The 19562-nt window shown below is 40.2% G+C and overlaps 1 protein-coding gene across 7 annotated transcripts in view; it reads right to left on the minus strand.

Annotated features, from left to right (window-relative positions):
• The window catches only part of PRKG1 (protein kinase cGMP-dependent 1), a 1023509-nt gene that overhangs the window by 13083 nt on the left and 990864 nt on the right, over positions 1-19562 (minus strand). For all 7 annotated transcript variants that reach the window (XM_075935047.1, XM_075935052.1, XM_075935048.1 and 4 more), the window contains 3 exons: positions 16343-16482; positions 11109-11198; positions 7479-7620 (listed from right to left, as the gene is read on the minus strand). In XM_075935047.1, coding sequence (XP_075791162.1) covers positions 7479-7620; positions 11109-11198; positions 16343-16482 — 372 coding nt within the window. The remainder of the gene's footprint in view (positions 1-7478; positions 7621-11108; positions 11199-16342; positions 16483-19562) is intronic.

A 19562-nucleotide genomic window follows, 5' to 3' on the forward strand; every position in this document is an offset into this window, starting at 1 on the left:
AATCTCTGCCCTATTCAGGTGATGTTGGACATTTGCACATGGCTCACATTTCTTTCTTCTAATACCAAACTTCTGTTTGAGTAATGAACTATTCATGTCAGTTCACTGTGGTCAGATCAAAGAATAGGCCCAGGATAGGATGAATGGATCCCTGCCACGTGGGGTATGCTTGTTCTCCTTTGCCTAATTGTAGTTCTTGGGAATTGTTCAAGTGGCATCAGTTACCATAGGAAAAGCAAACAATGAGAAAAAAATCTTTGTTGCCCATGTTTTTACTTCTTGATTAGTTGATGGAACCATATCACCAGGGATATGATCAAGGGCTGCCAGTGGAACATACAGGTTGCACCTCTGAAATCTGGCACTCTGGTCCTACAACAGCTGGACCATGGATGCTCCTGGACCAGAGAGTCCAGAAGCCTAATGGCAGGAGGGCCAGCAGTTCAGACCAGGGATGGAGTAGCCCCACAATAGTTATGGGGTTGTAGAACCTCAGCAGCCTGTGGCAGTGCAACCTTGGCCATGAGCAGCAGTATGGGGCTGGATGCCAGAGAAGTGCAGCAGCACAGAGCCAGGTCTGTGGTAGCACAGGGCTGAGGGCCAGAGAAGCCCAGCAGCATGCAGCAGTGCGGGGCCGGGGAACGTTATCCGCTCATGCACTGCGGGGCTGAAGAAGCCAGTCCACCCGTGGCAGTGCGTAGGCTGGAGAGCCTTAGCTGCCCGCAGCAACACTGAGCCAGGGAAACTTGGCTGTTCTCAGCAGTGTGAGGCCAATACCTGGGCCAGAGAACCCCGGCCGCCCATGGCAGCCTGGAGTTGTGGGGTAACGGCAGCACGACAGACAGCCCAGCTGAGGAGGGAGTAGGGGGGCCAGAGGCAGGAGGTTCAGCTGGCTTCAGGCAGGTGGCAGGGGACACCTCTGCTAGTCCCACAAATTCTCTCATTTGGGACCAGTCAGGTCCTGGTGGTGCCAGACCAGGGAAGTCCAACCTGTAGTTCTAAGCTTTGAAAATGAAAGTATCAAGGGAGACCCTGAGGTTTCACTTTCACACAACAGAGTGATACAGTAAAATAATTTGTCACGCAACTAGGTGACAGCACTATGCTTCAGTTATTCTGGCTTTTTCTAACAGCCTGATCATAGGTGAAACGCACCCGCCCATCGCACCCCAAATTGTGTCAAGCTAAATTCCAAATCAGGACTTTGTGTGCATCTAAAGATATCAAAATAAATCAATTATTATAATCAGACTCAAATCCATACTTTTATATTCCGTAGTTGATTGAGGGGGACTGAAGCACAGCTGCCAACAGAGAGCTCCTGAATTCCATTTACATGTGGTTTTGTCTATAAATCTCTCTCGTGAGCATGTTTTTGTACACATCTACGCCACCCCCTGATACACTCCATTTAATTCTGAGCTATACTCCTTGCATGCTCCTTATGCCATCTGTGATGCAGACACACATTGGATGAAGAAATCAATTTCTAATTTAAGAACCTCTGTCTATTCTGCCATTTGTCCTTACACTAGGAAGCTCAGGCAACTCCAGTGATTGTTACTCCCACTATCCCAAATTGGGAGTCAGATGCTCTCTTTGGTAGCAAGGACAAAATTATGGTTCTAGCTCAAAACTAACATCTTAGAGTTCACTACCAGGAATATCATTCTCTAGCCAGTGTAGGTGGCAGAGTGCAAGTACAATGTACTTTCCCTGAGTAGGCTGGTGCTTTCTGTTCTGTCTGTAATGTCTGAATATTTTGAAACCATAAACCCATTGTGAGCACTCTTTTCCCATTTATGCCTTTGTCACCGGAAGACTGGATTATACAAAGGAAACCACCTTCTTTCTGAGCAAATAGAGAAATATAGAAAATATTATATTTTCTAGAGATTTCTAATGGAAAATGTTTGCTTCACAATTTGAAAATGTGTCTGACTGTGTGATACAATGCTTGAAGTACAAGCCGAGGACATGACTGCAAGCTAGAGAACACTTTCTATAAACATGTTCCATTTAGACTACATTTTGAATGACTGTCTGAAGATGTGGAACTTTAGTTATCAACTATTGAAGCTTTTCTTTTTAAACTCAGATCTCAGCCAACAAGAGAGTTCTAGTAATAATACAGCAGCAACTATCTTGGATAAACAAGTGGAAATGTTGTCTTGCAAATTACCTTTTCTTATAATCACTTTAAAATTTAGGCTTCACAAAAGGTTTCTGGACAAGAGTGTGAGGATGGGAAACCCAGAGGTAACTGTGTCCAAATCTGCAAACATTTTGTGTTCCTGCATAATGTTTGCTTGGCCAACCATACATCTGGACCCATCCTTATTTTAGTAGATTCAGGATAAATATTTTAGCATGTTACCATGCAAGCATTTGCATATTGTACTCTTGGTTCAAATCAATAATTTGTGACTAAAAGATTTTTCAAGTACATATGAGTAGGGTTCTGTTTTGAGACCAGTTCTGTTCAATATCTTCATCAATGATTTAGATATTGGCATAGAGAGTACACTTATTTAGTTTGTAGATGATACCAAGCTGGAAGAGGTTGCAAGTGCTTTGGAGGATAGGGTCAAAATTCAAAATGATCTGGACAAAAGAGAGAAATGGTCTTAAGTAAACAGGATGAAGCTTAAACAAGGTCAGATGAAAAGTGCTTCACTTAGGAAGGAACCATCCATTTCACACATACAGAATAAGAAGTGATTGTGTAGGAAGGAGTACTGCTGAAAGGGAGTTAGGAGTCATAGTGGATGACAAGTTAAACATGAGTCAACAGTGTGACACTTGCAAAAAAACCCAAACATGATTCTGGGATGCATTAATAGGAGTGTTGTGAGCAAGTCATTCTTGTGCTCTACTCTGTGCTGATTAGGTCTCAGTTGGAGTATTGTGTCCTGTTCTGGGCACCACATTTCAAGAAAGATGTGGAGAAATTGTAGAAGGTCCAGAGAAGAGCAACAAAAATGATTAAAGGTTTAGAAAACATGAGCTATGAGGGAAGGCTGAAAGAACTGGGCTTGTTTAGTTTAGAAAAGAGAAGACTGAGAGGGGACGTAATAGTGGTTTTCAAGTATTGAAAAAGGTGTTATAAGGAGGAGAGAGAAAAATTGTTCTCCTTGACCTCCGAGGATAGGAGAAGAAGCAATGGGCTTAAATTGCAGCAAGGGAGGTTTAGGTTGGAAATCAGGAAAAACTTCCTGCCTGTTGGGGTGGTTAAACACTGGAATAAATTCCTTAGGGGGGTTGTGGAATCTCTATCTCTAGAGATATTTAAGAGTAGGTTAGACAAACACATGTCAGGGATGAACTAGACAGTTCTTGGTCCTGCTGTGAGGGCAGGGGACTGGACTCAATGGCTATGTCTACACTGGGCCACTTATTCTGGAAAAGCAGCCGCTTTTTTGGAATAACTTGCCAGCTGTCTACACTGGTCGCTTGCTTTTCCGGAAAAGCAATGACGATCTACTGTAAAATTGTCAGTGTTTTTTCGGAAAAACTATGCTGCTCCCGTTCAGGCAAAAGTCCTTTTCTGGAAAAACTGTTCCGGAAAAGGGCCAGTGTAGACAGCACAGTAGTCTTTTCCGCAAAAAAGCCCCGATTGCGAAAATGACGATCGGGGCTTTTTTCCGGAAAAGCGCGTCTACATTGGCCACGGAAGCTTTTCCAGAAAAAGTGCTTTTCCGGGAAAGCATCCTGCCAATGTAGACGTGCTTTTTCCGGAAATACTTATAACGGAAAACTGTTCCGTTTTAAGCATTTCCGGAAAAGGGTGCCAGTGTAGACGTAGCCAATGACTTCTCAAGGTATCTCCCAGTTCTGGTGTTCTATGATTCTATGAAATTTCAGTTCTAACAACCAAAAAACTAAGCTGTGTATCCAATATTTAACTAAAGTGTAATATTTTAGCTATTAGGTAATCTCCTTCTGCATTATTTTATGGTTACACTTTGTCTGGATAGGGATTCAGGCGTGATTGTGGGGGGCATAAACGAGGAAGGAAAGACATTCTGGACTCTTTTCTAGCAAGATGTCCATGAAGGGACTTAATTCAGTCCCTAATTTTTAATATTCACATGTATGGCTACGTCTAGACTGGCATGATTTTCCAGAAATGATTTTCCGTTAAAAGCATTTTCAGAACAGAGCGTCTAGATTGGCACGGACGCTTTTGCGCAAAAGCACATTTTGCAGAAAAGCGTCCGTGCCAATCTGGACGCGCTTTTCCGCAAAAAAGCCCCAATCGCCATTTTCGCGATCGGGGCTTTTTTTCGGAAAACAAATCTGAGCTGTCTACACTGGCCCTTTTGCGCAAAAGTTTTATGCAAAAGGACTTTTGCCCGAACAGGAGCAGCATAGTATTTCCGCAAAAACACTGACAATCTTACATGAGATCGTCAGTGCTTTTGCGGAAATTCAAGCAGCCAGTGTAGACAGCTGGCAAGTTTTTCCGGAAAAGCGGCTGATTTTCCGGAAAAACTGGCCAGTCTAGACACAGCCTATGTGTTTGATGGGTGATATTTTTCAGCAAGCCAGTCACATCTTTACCACCCATCTTCTGCTTTTTCAGGAACAAATAATGATATCTGATTTTTTAATTTCCTGGTTTGTAGGTAAAATTAGGTAATTCAAATGTCTAAATGGTTATTATTTATGCCCATTTTCTAAATTTTGAAAACAAAAATTGAAGGTCAATTTTACAAATCTGGTTTATCTCTCTCCTGCCTATTAGTTTTCCAACAGTGTTAAGCAAATCTATATGAAAGCTAACACTGTGCTACTCTGTAAGGGTATGTCTACACTGCCACCCTAGTTCGAACTAGGGTGGCTAATGTAGGCATTCGAAGCTGCAAATGAAGCCCGGGATTTAAATATCCCGGGCTTCATTTGCATCTTGCCGGGCGCCGCCATTTTTAAATCCCCGTTAGTGTGGACTCCGTGCACGCGGCTACACGCGGCACCGAGTAGGTAGTTTGAATTAGGCTCTCTAATTCAAACTACCATTACTCCTCATGGAATGAGGTGTACTGGTAGTTCGAATTAGAGAGCCTAATTCGAACTACCTACTCCGTGCTGCGTGTAGCCGCGTGCACGGAGTCCACACTAACGGGGATTTAAAAATGGCGGCACCCGGCAAGATGCAAATGAAGCCTGGGATATTTAAATCCCGGGCTTCATTTGCAACTTCGAATGCCTACATTAGCCACCTTAGTTCGAACTAGGGTGGCAGTGTAGACATACCCTAACTGTGTAGAATTTCTCTAATCACCAATGTAAAGACTTAAAAAAGGGAGTAACAAGATCAGGTAACAGAGATATGTAAGAACTTTTCCAGCAGTGTTTGTTGTTTTACCTGTGTCCTGATCCTGCAGTTATTTACAAATGTTCATAACATTAGGCATGCATGAAATTTAATGTGGATAAGTGTAAAGTAATGCACATCGGGAAAAATAACCCCAAGTATACGTACAGTATGATGGGGGCTAATTTGGCTACGACAAATCAGGAAAGAGATCTTGGAGTTATCGTGGACAGTTCTCTGAAAACTTCCACACAGTGTGCAGCGGCGGTCAAAAAGGCAAATAGGATGCTAGGAATTATTAGGAAAGGGATAGAAAATAAGACACAGAATATCTTACTGCCCCTGTATAAAACTATGGTACGCCCACATCTTGAATACTGTGTCCAGATGTGGTCTCCTCACCTCAAAAAAGATATTTTGGCCTTGGAAAGGGTTCAGAAAAGGGCAACTAAAACGATTAGGGGTTTGGAACGGGTCTCATATGGTTAAAGCGACTGGGACTTTTCAGTTTAGAAAAGAGGAGACTGAGGGGGGATATGATAGAGGTATATAAAATCGTGAGTGGTGTGGAGAGGGCCAATAAAGAAAAGTTATTTATTAGTTCCCTAAATAGAAGAACTAGAGGACACCAAATGAAATTAATGGGTAGCAGGTTTAAAACTAATAAAAGAAAGTTCTTCTTCACACAGCGTGTAGTCAACCTGTGGAACTCCTTGCCAGAGGAGGCTGTGAAGGCTAGGACTATAATAGAGTTTAAAGAGAAGCTAGATAATTTCATGGAGGTTAGGTCCATAAAAGGCTATTAGCCAGGGTGTCCTTAGCCTCTGACAGACAGAGGCCGGAGAGGGATGGCAGGAGACAAATCGCTTGATTGTTGTCTTTGGTCCACCCTCTCTGGGGCACCTGGTGTTGGCCACTGTCGATAGACAGGATACTGGGCTAGATGGACCTTTGGTCTGACCCAGTACGGCCGTTCTTATGTTATACTGAACTCACAGCTACAGTCTAAGAATATTACTTGAAATCAAGTAAATACTCCTGTGTCTAAAGCTAAGTGCACAAATGCTTGTAGGATTGGGGCCTTCATGTAAAAGAAGTTTAGGTTTAAAGTATAACTAACTAGGAAAAAGATTCTTTTTACAGCACCATTCTGTATTAGCTACATGTTAGCAGGACAAGCCTGAGGATTCAAAATAATAAGAGTACATCTACACATCAGTGTTATTTCAGGATAATTAATGTTATTCCGAAATAACATAGTCTACATCTATACTACAAGCAGCTATTTTGACATAATGTCAAAGTAATGTCGAGCTGGAGAACCTTTTTTACTCCAACTCCTGTAACCCTCATTTTACAAGGAGTAAGGGAAGTCAGAGGAAGCAGGGGCGGATATAGGGCAGGGCGAAGGGGGCGGCTGCCCCGGGCCCCGTGCTTCAAAAAGCCCCGCGCATGTGCCATGGCGCCACCGCACATGCGCATGGCGTCACTGCGCATGTGCCATGGCAAAGGGGGGGCCCCGCGAAATTATGCTGCCCGGGGCCCTGCAAAACGGTCATCTGCCCCTGAGAGGAAGAGTGCTCTTTCTGTGACTTCCTGCTGTGTAGATTGTGCCAAAAGCCGAAATTAGCTATTTTGATGTAAGCTATGCAATTGATGTAGTTCATGTTGTGTAGCTTATTTCAACTTTAGCCCTGTTGTGTAGATGTGACCTTAGTGTAATCTTTTCTTGAATTAACCAAATGAGTTCAATATCTCCATACACAAATCATGGTTTTTTTAAACAAAGAAAACAATTTGTTCACATCAGCCTGCAAAAATTTGGCACCAGTAGTCTGTAAAAATAAAAGTGATTTATGAGTGTAAGCCACCACCACCAACAACAACTTTGAAACATCTATTGTAAACTTCTATTTTTGTCCCCACATAGAACAAAATGGTCAGTTAGCTTTTCCTAATTCATTTCTCTAAACAATTTGTTCTGGATTGCAAGTCTGAATGCTAAAGTTTCAGCGAGAAGTACTATTTTATGGGTGAGTTATAAACCTTTATGTAGAAGTTCCTGATGGAAAAGAGATTTAACTCTCATGTAATAAACATGGCACTGAAGTTTTTTGAATGTTTGCTGCACAGAAAAAAAAAAGACATTGTAAGCACTCACCAGTTTGGCATAACCTCGGTGATCTAGAATGAGGTTTTCTGGCTTGAGGTCCCTATAAATTATTCCTTTGGAATGCAAATAAGCAAAAGCTTCCACTACACATGCTGTATAAAATCTGGTTGTAGAATCTTCAAATGAACCTCTATATAAAAGAAAATTGAAAAAAAACAAAGATATGGAAGCCATTCAAATAATTAGCATTTAATGTTGCATATTTGGTTGTGCATGTCACTATGATTACAACAGTGAAATAAAGCTTACCAAGAATTAAACTCCGCTATGCAGGTTGGGAAGCAAGATCGCATAGATTCAATACCCTAGATTTTTAAGGTCTTGCTTTTGCAAGATGCTAAGCTCTCTGTCCCACTTCATCAAAGTTCTTAAACATGTGCTTAACTTAGATATATATGTAGTCCTATTTATTTCACTTTGAAAGATCAAGGCCTAAACTTAATTATAGTTCAAAATAATATTACTATGAAACTGTATTTTTCCAATAAGTTTTGTCTCTAATGGTAAGGGTATCAAGAGAGTATGTTTCATGTATTTAATGATATTACTCTAGTCCAGTGGTGGGCAACCTGTGGCCCAAGGGTCACATGCTCCCCATCAGGGTTTTATGTGTAACCTGTGAGATATTTTGTTTAATGTTGCTCTTGCACGGGGTTGCCAGATCTGTTGGTTTCCATTCATGTTGTTTTTTCTCCTATGGGTATTGCTAAAGTGACACACACATCAGGTAAGGATATTTGAAGTGAGGTGCATGCTGATTGCACACAACATTCACTGTGAGAGCTGTGTGCTCCCTCTTCAGCCAATCAAAGTGCTGTTACAGTTCAGTTGACACACCCCACAAATAATATATATGGAAGTGCAGTTTGCAAAACTAGCCTATCTTGGGAGACCATCTTCGTTATGACAATCTTGAGGCACAATGAGATGAAGGGAGGCCACTCATACGGCCTACTTATTATCCTAGGTTGCCCATCGCTGCTCTAGCCTCTCTTTAGCTGCCAGAAGGAAACATTCTTAGAAATAGCTGTGTAGATATGATATAATCATGTTTATTTGTTTATTTAATTTGTTGAAAAGAAAGGTTATAATTTAGTAATAAATAAGGAAAGCTTCTTTTTTCCCCACCCGAATGAATAAAACATAAGCACAAAATGAACAGAGAAGATATCAGTATCTCAAACTAATTAGAGGAATACAAACTATCCAGTTGTAGGTTAGTTATTTATTCTTTAGCTGAAAAACTAGTCTTCTTTATTAACAGTTAGGGAGACCAAACCACTTACTTCCTCCTACTAAAATATTGTTCTTCTATAGCCAATCTGATCTACTCTACTTCATCTAACCATACAATAAATACACAGTTTGAAAGTCCTCTGCTCATTAGAAAACAGCCTTTAGCAAACATGTTTTTATGAATAAAAGTAAACTAATTTCTGCTTGGCTTCCTCTCATGAGGTTAGCATTTTACCCATTAGTTTTATTCACATGAAACATTTTAAAACTAGGTTCCCAACTTAAAAACATTGTTACATTAGACACAGTTATGAAATAAATATGGTCATTATAAAATGAATGCTATTTAATCCAAAGATAAAGTTTTGTCATACATCTTTCTTATGTATGTAAAATACAAGTTTCAAACTAAATCTGCTAAAATGGATCAAAGACTAATGCTAGATGCTGTTCATGACTCAGACAAAAGTAGAATGCATAAAATAAATAATAAATAAATAAAATAAAATAAAATGCATTAGAATTCTTAGTTTATCACCAGTTTAGAACTATTTAAAGAAGTGAATCATATCCAACTCTTTTTGAATAAATATATCGTTACTAAAATCACAATTAGATTTTAACAGAATTGTTTGAGCTTTGCTCACTGAAACTAAAATAATGTATTTCTAAGCTAGATGGCAGTATAAACCACAATTCAAATAACAAAAGGGTGAATTCATCAGACTTTGGAAGGAAAAAAAAATGAATCCAGACCCCTCATAACTTTGGAATTGCAATGTTTTTTAAATACAGGCAGTCCCCGGGTTATGTACAAGATAGGGACTGTAGATTTGTTCTTAAGTTGAATCTGTATGTAAGTCGGAACTGGCGTCCAGATTCAGCCGCTGCTGAAACTGATCAGTTTCAACAGCGGCTGAATCTGGACGCCAGTTCTGACTTACATACAGATTCAACTTAAGAACCCCAGGCATCCCCAAGTCAGCTGCTGCTGAAACTGATCAGCGGCTGATTCCAGGAAGCCCAGGGCTGGGGCTTCCTGTAGTCAGCCACTGGTCAGTTTCAGCAGCAGCTGACTTGGGGACGCCTGGGGCAGAGCAGCTGGGGTGCTGCCGGGTTGGTCCAATAGCGCCCAGAGCGGCGCTACGGGACCAACCGGCAGCACCCCAGCTGCTGTACCACAGGCGTCCGGAGCAAAGCCGCAGAGCACGGGGGCAGTGGAACAGTCCAGATGCGCCGTGGCTGTCCTGCTGCCCTCGGGCTCCGCGGCTTTGCTCTGCTTTGCTCCCCGTCTCCCTGGTCTGCAGACCAGGGGGTCGGGGAGCAAAGCCGCGGAACACGCGGACAGCGGACAGCCCAGACGCGTCAGCTCAGACTCCATCCCGAGCCCAAACCACCTACCCACCAGTTAAATAGACCATTCATCTGAACTCCTCAAGACCAAGCCAGATGGCATAGGCCAGCCACATGATTTTTATTGCGATGTACATATACCCCTAGACTAGGAGACTGCAAAACACATTATCAAGGGCACAAATACAGGAGGCACATAGGTAACTTTTACACTGAAAACTTAGGTGCTAAGTGAATGTAGCTGTCTCAGGGGTTTGGCAGCAGTTTTGTGAATCACAGTGGAGCCAGAACTCAACTAAGTCTTTAGGTTCCTAAGTAGCTTTGTAGATTTGGTACAGAGACATTAAAGTCAAATGTGTCTAGTAACTTAGCTTGGGGCATTTATCTGTATTGTGAGCAACCCAAGTTCAAATCCCAGCTTCACATCAGGGAAAAAGGAAATGGAATCCAAGTCTTCCATTTCCTAGCATTAGTCTAAAGGTTTTAAGAAAGGCTACTCCCCTCCTCTTTTTTGCTTCCCCTCTCTGGTTCCCTTCCCCACTCCCTCACCCAGTATTTTGGCTGAAATTTCAGTTCTGAATCCAGTTTTTGCAATTTAGGACACTATGAATTAGATCCTGTTGCCTAGCTCTGTTCTTTTTCATGGATCCTAAGCAGCTCAGGATAAGTGGAAGAATCTGGAAACAGGCATAGTAAAGTGACAGAGAACTGTCCTCAGCTGGTGGAGTGATCACTATCCTAATTAGTGTAAATTAAAGTAGTGCTTAGGCTACTCTAACTTATGACAGAGATCACTTTGGTCCTTGGTCATCGCCAGGATTGGGTTTACAGGGAAGGAATGGAGCAGAAACATGACTTTTTTTTCAACTTTTCTGAGTCCTGTGCCAAGCACAGCTTGATGATATCCAGGGATCTGAATTTTAATGCATGTCACAGATCATCTACTAGAAATAAATATATACACAAGATCAGAGTTAACACAGACATATACTTCTCCTTTTCAGATAGAAGGTTTTTAAAATTTCTTACCTGTCCCTGAGAATTGTCCAAAGCTCTCCACCTAGACAGGCTTCCATCAACATGTATAAATATTTGCTGTCTTTGAATGTCCTGTACAGCCTATTATTTGCAAAGAAGTAAGTGCAATAAAAGATAAAGAATTCTGTTTGGTAAAAGGTATTCTAGTGATTTTTCACACTTCTTATTGTTACATATATTTTGAACATCACAATATTGAATATCACTTGAGTATCTTCATTCTGTTGAATCATATATGAAATATTTTGGCAGAAGGGATGTGGTATTTTAGTGTTGAAATGCATTATAAGAGGATGATGTTGGTACTCTGGGAACTAAGAAACCATGACATTTCTAACTACTTAGATGACATTGCTGCTTTCAAAGATTATTTGAAAGAGAAGGAAGACAATATGTACACCAGTTCTTGTAATGAGCAAAAAATCCTTTATCCTTCAAAGTATGGAGTCAATCTGTAGATCTGAAGTCTTTCTTTCATTTAATTTCAAAAGAATTCCCCTTAATTTTTGGTTCATGTAAGAATTCAACACAATTTGAGAATTAATTTCATAGACCTTTTTTAAAAAAAGAAGAAGAAATCCTAATCATTTGACTAGCAATAGGTTCTTATTTCCCCTTTCAGGATGACTGAGTATGTGGGAAAAATAAGTTTAATGAGATAGCTGGGGCAAGGAGCATGTATTCAGCATATACTCTATGTCAGGCTTCACCTAAACGCTATGGGGAAAACTTTCCTTTCTACACATTTCCGCAACATTCTTGTGAAGCAGTCTGGAAATTGTCTTCCATCTTCAGATAAATTAAACAAATGGAGTATATTAATTTAATTAAATATGAAAATAATGCAAGGAATTGTACATTGTATTATTTCATTTGATGTTAAACTAAATGAAATTTACTCTGTATTTTCCATTTTAAAGGTGCTGAAGAGCTTTGTTCTGAGAACATGCAGCATGCAGAATCTATCTGGAGGAAGCTGTACATTTTGGCAGATGGGTAAAGGATCATTGGGCTCCTGAAAAGTTAAGGTCTGGGAGATAGATTGGCTTTGTTGGATAAGTAAATTTGCTCCCAATTTTGACCATAAACCCATCACTAGATTTCAGAATTACTATAGTGCAAAGGCAAACTGTTCTGAGACCTATTGTTATGCCTGTGACAGTTGTCATTTCAGGCTTTTTGCAGAAAGCTGCACACTTTGCTATATCTGTTTACACTCAGTTCACACATTTGAATGGTTTTCTTTGCAACCACATCATAAAGAACAAAAAAGCTTAGATTCTGGAAAATAATTCTTCAGCAATGAACGGATTCTATGATTGTGTAACTGCATCCATGCACAGGACTCGGTATGTGTTAAGCATTATGGACTTGATAGTCTCCAGTGGCTATAATGAAAACAGAAGATGTTGCAGAATCAAGTAGTTCAAAGTAAATAATATACTTCGTTATACCTCTCAAGGAGCTGTTACGTGATATATACCATGAAAGAGGGATATACTAGCTGGTCATGATACAGTTGTTTAATGCATTAGTCTTTTATTTTTAGAGGCATTTGGTGAAATAATAGCTTAGGTAACATGAAACTGTTGGTCTCAAAATAGTCTCTACTTGACATGATATCACAAAACAGAGCAGAGTTTGTCTTTGATCTATATTTGTACAGCGCACAGCACAATGCCACTTAGGGTTGTAATAAGGATAACAATAAGAATAAAATGACTGTCATACATTTTGGAATAGCAATTCATCTGTTCACCTCTACTAGAAAATTCTGAGACCTATAATCCATCTCAGGACTGAGGAGTATTTGCTGACCTGCAAGAGGGTATTGTCTACACTATAGCTTTTTTTCAGAAAAACGGCCATTTTTTTCAAAAAACGTCAATTATGTCCACATTGCAATCATGTCATTCCAAAAGAAAATCGAAAGAACAGTGGGTTTTTTCTGACATTGGTAATCCTCATTCTACAAAAAAGAAGCCTTTTTTCCAGGCATGTATGGATGGGGAAGAGCGAGTTCTTTCAAAAGTCGACTAAAGAGGAAAAAGCATAGGTGCGCTGGTGGCCACTCCGTCCATAGTAATCACAGCTGAAATGCAAGATTACATCCATTCAGTGTGGATGCTATCTTTCAAAAATGCAGATCACTTTTTCAATGTGCTTTTGCAGTGTGGAGGCTCTCTTTCGGAAGAAGTTTTTCTGGAAGATCTCTTCTAGAAAAGCTTCTTCCGAAAGAAGCCTGCAGTCTAGAAATAGCCTGAGAAAACTTACAAAAATTTGCTAGAATCAATGCCTTTTGTCTTTTGCTTTGTCAATAGCCACAGGGGGAAAATCAGTTAAAAACAATATATGTTCCTCTATTTATGAAATATTAGTCTTGATTCATCATAGCATATGATGGTCACAAAAGATTAAAAGAAAGAAAAATGAACCCATCTTTTAAATCCTCCTTTTGCAATTTATTTTGTCACTTATTAGACTTCAGTACAAACTTGATTAGTCAATCAAAATTAAAATAATTTAATTAACTACTTATTTTAGTTAAGAGTTGTACAAAAGCTCCAGCAGTGGGACATTATATTGCTAAAAATAGCAAAGTCGATGGAGGGCATGACTTGGACATGTAGAAAGCCAAATAGGGCATGTACCTGGGCATGACTTTACATGCTTAAACCATGGCTTACCAGCTGCTCTGATATTTATATCTGTATTAAAGGGTATATGCCCTATATAATTCCTGAATATATACCCTACAAGGCACCATAAGAAGTATGCAGCATAACTGTATCTAAACAGTTTCTGATCAATTTTAACATTTTTAGGTTTACTCATCCTCATAGCAGTCCTGAATATGGTTCATTACATAAGCAGCCTTATTTTTGTGCTTTCCTTCTCAGATCCTGCAGTAGATCTGAAGATAAATAGAAATACTTTCCAGTATCTTATCTTACATGAGGATTACGTAAGCAAAAAGAAGGAAAGAATGTGATTAGTATATATTTAATTAGCTAATGAGGTCAATGCTTCTAGACATGTAAAAGTTTGCAGGATCAGGCTCTTAATCTTGAGAATATGTTCTCCTTCAATTATGTTAAAATGTCCTTTATGTTTTCAGTGTACATGTCCTGCTAGCCCTGTTTATAACAGCACCATCCATTACATTAGTATATTGATTCAGACAGTGGGTAGCGCATTCAAAACTTTAGAAAATTATTTGTATGCTATAATTGTCTACAAGGAGTCCTTTCAATTTCAGTACCATCTCAAATCTAGATAACTAAGGCTTTTTTTATGGATCAAATATGAAAGAAAAGCTAAGTGTAAAGATAATTGAAGCATTATGTAGTGCCACTCTGTTTATAAGCATACAGTAATTGTTGTGGCAAATGAATCAAGTATGAGCTTAAAATAAACATATTCAGTACAAAGGAAATAACAGATAGTGCTTCAATCGGCAATAAAATATATACATAAACAATTTTCCTTTCAAGACTGTGTAATTTAATGCTAATGCAAGATAGACAAGATACTAGAAAACATTTCTTTTAATCTGATATCTAATGTAGAGTACAGGAAACAAAATCACTGCTCGTTGGAAATATATGGATAACTCTTTGGCAAAGTTATTGTTCCATTTCATCTCATTCCTAGGAATGAGTATTTGTTATTCTTATAGGTCTAGATCCAAGCACAGAGGAATCTTTGAGCACAACAATCCTTCTTCCAGCATAGAAGTAGGGCCTCCTGTTCCCACTTCTTTTAAACCTCAGAGGCTCCTCTGCCATTCAAAGTCTGCATGGAGGTAGGAAATAAGACTAGACAGCCAGTGGGGAGAAGTGAGTATGTTAGGGACACATCTCTGTTTCAGCCCTGCGGAGTTTATGTGGCTAGGTAATAAAGCCCTATGCTATATTATCTCTTCTGCTTAGCTCACACCTCTAGTGGAAGTGAGCTGCAAGAGAGTGGAAGCTCTGTCAAAGACTAGAGCCGGTACAAATGCACGGAGCCTTCTCAGGAATCTGAGAGTATCTGCCAACTTTCTGATAGGTGTTTCAGCATAATTAACTTGGGAGGAAACATCCCTAGCTGAGAGATGTGAGGGTGTCTTCCTGGAGAGTTCACTCCCCACAGACTTATGTATGGATTTTACCACAGATAAAATTATTTGGTCACAGGTTTATTAATTTCATCAATATGCTGAAGAATATTGCTAATATCTTTTTTATATTTATTAAATGCCAGATTTAGCAACTCTCCAAGGCTTACAATTATCTTGACTACATAAGGGAGCATCTCACCTTCCTGTTTTCTTCCTCAAATATTCACAATTTTAAGGGATGCTTAGTGTCAGATAATAGAAGTATGATTATGGCCAGAAAAGTGACCACACACTCTTCTTACATATTCAGAGGCACACCTGCTTATCTTGCTGATCAACATATGATTTTACTATTTTTGACTCCTAGGATTCGTCTAGACTGCAAGCCTCTTTTGAAAGAGGCTTTTTTTGAAAGAATCTTTTGAAAAAGCCTCTTTTGAAAGAGAGCATCTAGACCGCAACCACTTCTTTTGAAAAAACGAGCCGCTTTTTTCAAAAGAGAGCACCCAGGCAATCTGGATGCTTTCTTTCAAAAAAGCCCTGTTTGCATTCAATAATGCCTTTTTTTCGAAAGAGCACTTTCGAAAAAGGCATTATTCCTCGTAAAATGAGGTTTACCGTGTTCTTTTGATTTAATTTTGAAAGAACGTGGCCGCAGTCTAGATGCAGGGGAAGTTTTTATCAAAAAAAGGCCACTTTTTTTAAAAATAACCTGTAGTCTAGACACAGCCATAGAGAGCCAATAAGAGTAAGGGATTTTGAGCTAGATTCTGTTTTAGCATGTGCACTAAAAGACTTGCTGAATATTGTTGACTCTATACTGGTGCATGATCCAGAAACGGTACAGCTTGACTGCAGAAACTAGGTTGAGTTTTCAGGGCTGAGAGTTAAAAATACTGAGCAGATCTGTTGACTCATTGACAGACAATAAACATGGAACACTATAGCGCCATACTTGCAAACTCCTTGACAAAGATGAGCTACAATTAAAAGGTGATTTACCTTTTGGGCTTGTGGGACAATTCATAATGACCTCCATAACACATTGCAATTTTATAACAAACAATACCAAGTCTGAGATGTTCTCAACTTGAAATGAGTTTATAAAGTGTAGTGACAGTACCTCACAATGAAGTCTGAATGAGCCCCCTGCATTATCTGCTTCTCTGAACGTATGTGTTCCTGCTGTCTAGTGTCCACTATGTGACGTTTCTTCAGTATCTTCATTGCAAATGTTTTGGATTCTTCACTTTTCAACTGGACCTTAAATAAAAGTGACAAATATATTAGTTAGAAGCCCATAACATCTGAAGAACTAACAATCTGGAATTTTGGACAGGCATATTGTAGCACTTTCAAAAATATTAGATCTTCTAGAGAATAGGAAGTTTATTTCATAGGAGGATATAATCATAATTAAACGAAAATAAAAAGGAACCTAATTATCAGATCACTGAAGATGACTGCTCTTATCTTCAGTATTCTGCAGTCTCAGAGGGTATGTCTACACTAGCCCCCTAGTTCGAACAAGGGTGGCTAATTTAGGCATTCAAACTTGCAAAAGAAGCCCGGGATTTAAATATCCCAGGCTTCATTTGCATGTTCCCAGGCGGGCGCCATTTTTAAATCCCCTTAGTTCGAACTGACTGCCTGCGGCTACACGCAGCAGTCAGAAGTTAATCCGAACTAAATCCTTAGTTCAGATTAACTGTTATACCTCATTGCAGGAGGAGTAACAGTTAATCCGAACTAAGGACTTAGTTCTGATTAACTGCTGACTGACGCGTGTAGCCACGGGCAGTCAGTTCGAACTAAGGGGATTTAAAAATGGCGCCCGCCCGGGAACATGCAAATGAAGCCCGGGAAATTTAAATCCCAGGCTTCATTTTCAAGTTCGAATGTCTACATTAGCCACCCTAGTTTGAACTAGGGGCTAGTGTAGACATACCCAGAGGGACTTACAAATTGTGTTTTCTTCAGTTGTTCCACCCACCACAAATATGCTCTGCCTTCTTTCACCTTCTTAACCAACTCCAACTGCACACCAGAACATCCTTTCCTCAATGGAACAGCAGCCTCATACTCCTTGAATGCTTACTTTCATCAACTGACCCATCCTCCTTGCACAGAGCCACTCTGAATTTCACGATCAGTTTTTTTCTGTTCCTAGCTTGACACCACAGTACAAACTCTTTTCCATTCCTGATTTCTAGGCCAAAGGAAGGGTTTGGCAGAATGGATAGATGGTCACAGTAAGAGGCCAGGCCACGTCAGAGGAAGGCATATCCATTTCAGCGCCTAAAAGCTAGGAATCCTCCTTTCTTTCCAACACAGTATCCTTTTCTTTTAGCAAATTAACCAGCCCTAAGGAATAACCATTTTGAAATTAGTCACTTTGCTGTGCCTTAATAAAATGCTCACTGGATCTGTTCACTGCAAACTAGATTTCCAAACATGTAGCATATTGCTACAACATGTCCATGCATACATTTGACAGTACAATATGCCATTGAATTGAAAAGCCTCTTATAACAACTTTCTGTGTTGATGGGAAAACCAACAATTCCACCATTATATATTTCTCTCAGTTATACTCCCAGCATAAAGATGCTGATGCTAGTAAGTGTATAACTTTATTACCTTGTTATAGTCAATGGATACGTTAGAGTTATAGAAAATATTTTATTTTAGTCCTTGAAAGGATTAAAAGCATGAGAAAAGCTAGGTTTTCAATGGTGCTGTTCTTGCATATCTTTATTTTAAATTTTGATCTTCAATTAGCCTATTTTTAAGAAAATAGATATCTAAAGTTTAGGCTTTTGGAGGGAGAAAGGCTTAGTTTAAGCACATGAGACACTTAAGATCCCTCAGAACTTCTACTTATGTGCAGGGGGCCAGATTCTGCATTGACTTACTTCCTCTAGGTTGACATCAGATAATGAAGTTGAATAGTGTTTAAGTCCACAGAGAATTCAGCCTGATAGCTTAGATAAGGACTAACTTATATGGTACTTGAGGTGCTTTGAAGAACACAGAATTAACAGAATGGATTTGCCCTGTCTCCTCACTTCTCCACAAATTAGTAAGATTTCTCAGAGCTGGCTAAGTGATAGCTCATTGTCTAGCAGCCCAAGACATCAAACAAACAAAAACTCCTCATGCTGAACAAAGGAAATATAATTACAAACTGCTAGACAAGCTGGCATACATTTAATAATCATAATCTTTTATTCAGTTGAAAAGGAAAATTGAACTCCAACCAGTTTCCTTGTAGCTAACACCAAATGACAGAAGAAACTGATAATTTGCCCACCTAGACTACAACTTTGCTAAATTCCATCTCTGGTTATAGTAAGCCAACCATATCACCCCATGTCACATGGCGAAGAGTGCACATAGGTAAATCAAACTTTTTTCTACAATGTAGTGTATGGTACAAGTGCTATTTGGCAACGTTTATGAAAACAGAAAGGAAGCCAGCTTTCATTTTTAGATTTCATTTTATAACCTGTCAGTGTACCCAGGATTTTGAAATGTAGGCCAGATCAGAACTCCAGTTTGTCTCTGGAGGAGGGACATAATGTGGATGCAACACAGAACACAGCCTAATTTTAAAAAATATTTTAAAAGGGCAACCATATGTTCTTAAGAGAAAATAAAATAAAAAGATCTAGGTTGGTCTAAGAAAAGCCACCTATCCACCCACTTTCTCGTGACCCCTTTCTGAGTGGCTATGAAGTCATTTTAAATGTCTCAGTCCAGGGTGAACATGGTCACAGAGCTGGCCGCATCCGGGTCCTTCTCTGCCTCTTCCTCCTCCTCATCCCCAGCTGTGACACCCCAGGCCGGCAACAATGGGCGTTTCCAGCCCCAAGTCCACCACCAGGGGGTGGGAAAGGGGCTGTACTGCAAGTCTTCAAAATAGGGGCAGGAGTGGGGTTCTGCCCCGGAGCGGGAGCTGCATTCCTTCGCCCTGGGGTAGACCTGGCAGAACTCCTTCATCTTACTCTGGACCTGCTCCTGGCTCCTGATATGGCCTCGGTGGCCAGGCTATTGGCCATGTGGCTGTAGATGTTGGCATTGCGCCATCTGGAGTAGCGATCCTGGAGGTTTTCCTCCTTGCCCCACACCTCGATGAGGGCCAGGATCTCCGCACCAGACCAGAACAGTGCATGCCTTTCCTGGGAGCCATCAGAATGCTTCCTGGGATGGGCAGGGGTCCTTAGGAGGCTTGGGGGTCTGCCATGCTGGCCAGATGACATGCTGTGGCAGCTGCACTGTGGCTAGAGGCTGTTAGGGCCAGTTCCCTGCCACAAGCCCTTTCCCCTATGTCTGCAGCTTTA

The sequence above is a fragment of the Pelodiscus sinensis genome, chromosome 8, assembly GCF_049634645.1.
Source record: "Pelodiscus sinensis isolate JC-2024 chromosome 8, ASM4963464v1, whole genome shotgun sequence".
Classification (NCBI taxonomy): domain Eukaryota; kingdom Metazoa; phylum Chordata; order Testudines; family Trionychidae; genus Pelodiscus; species Pelodiscus sinensis.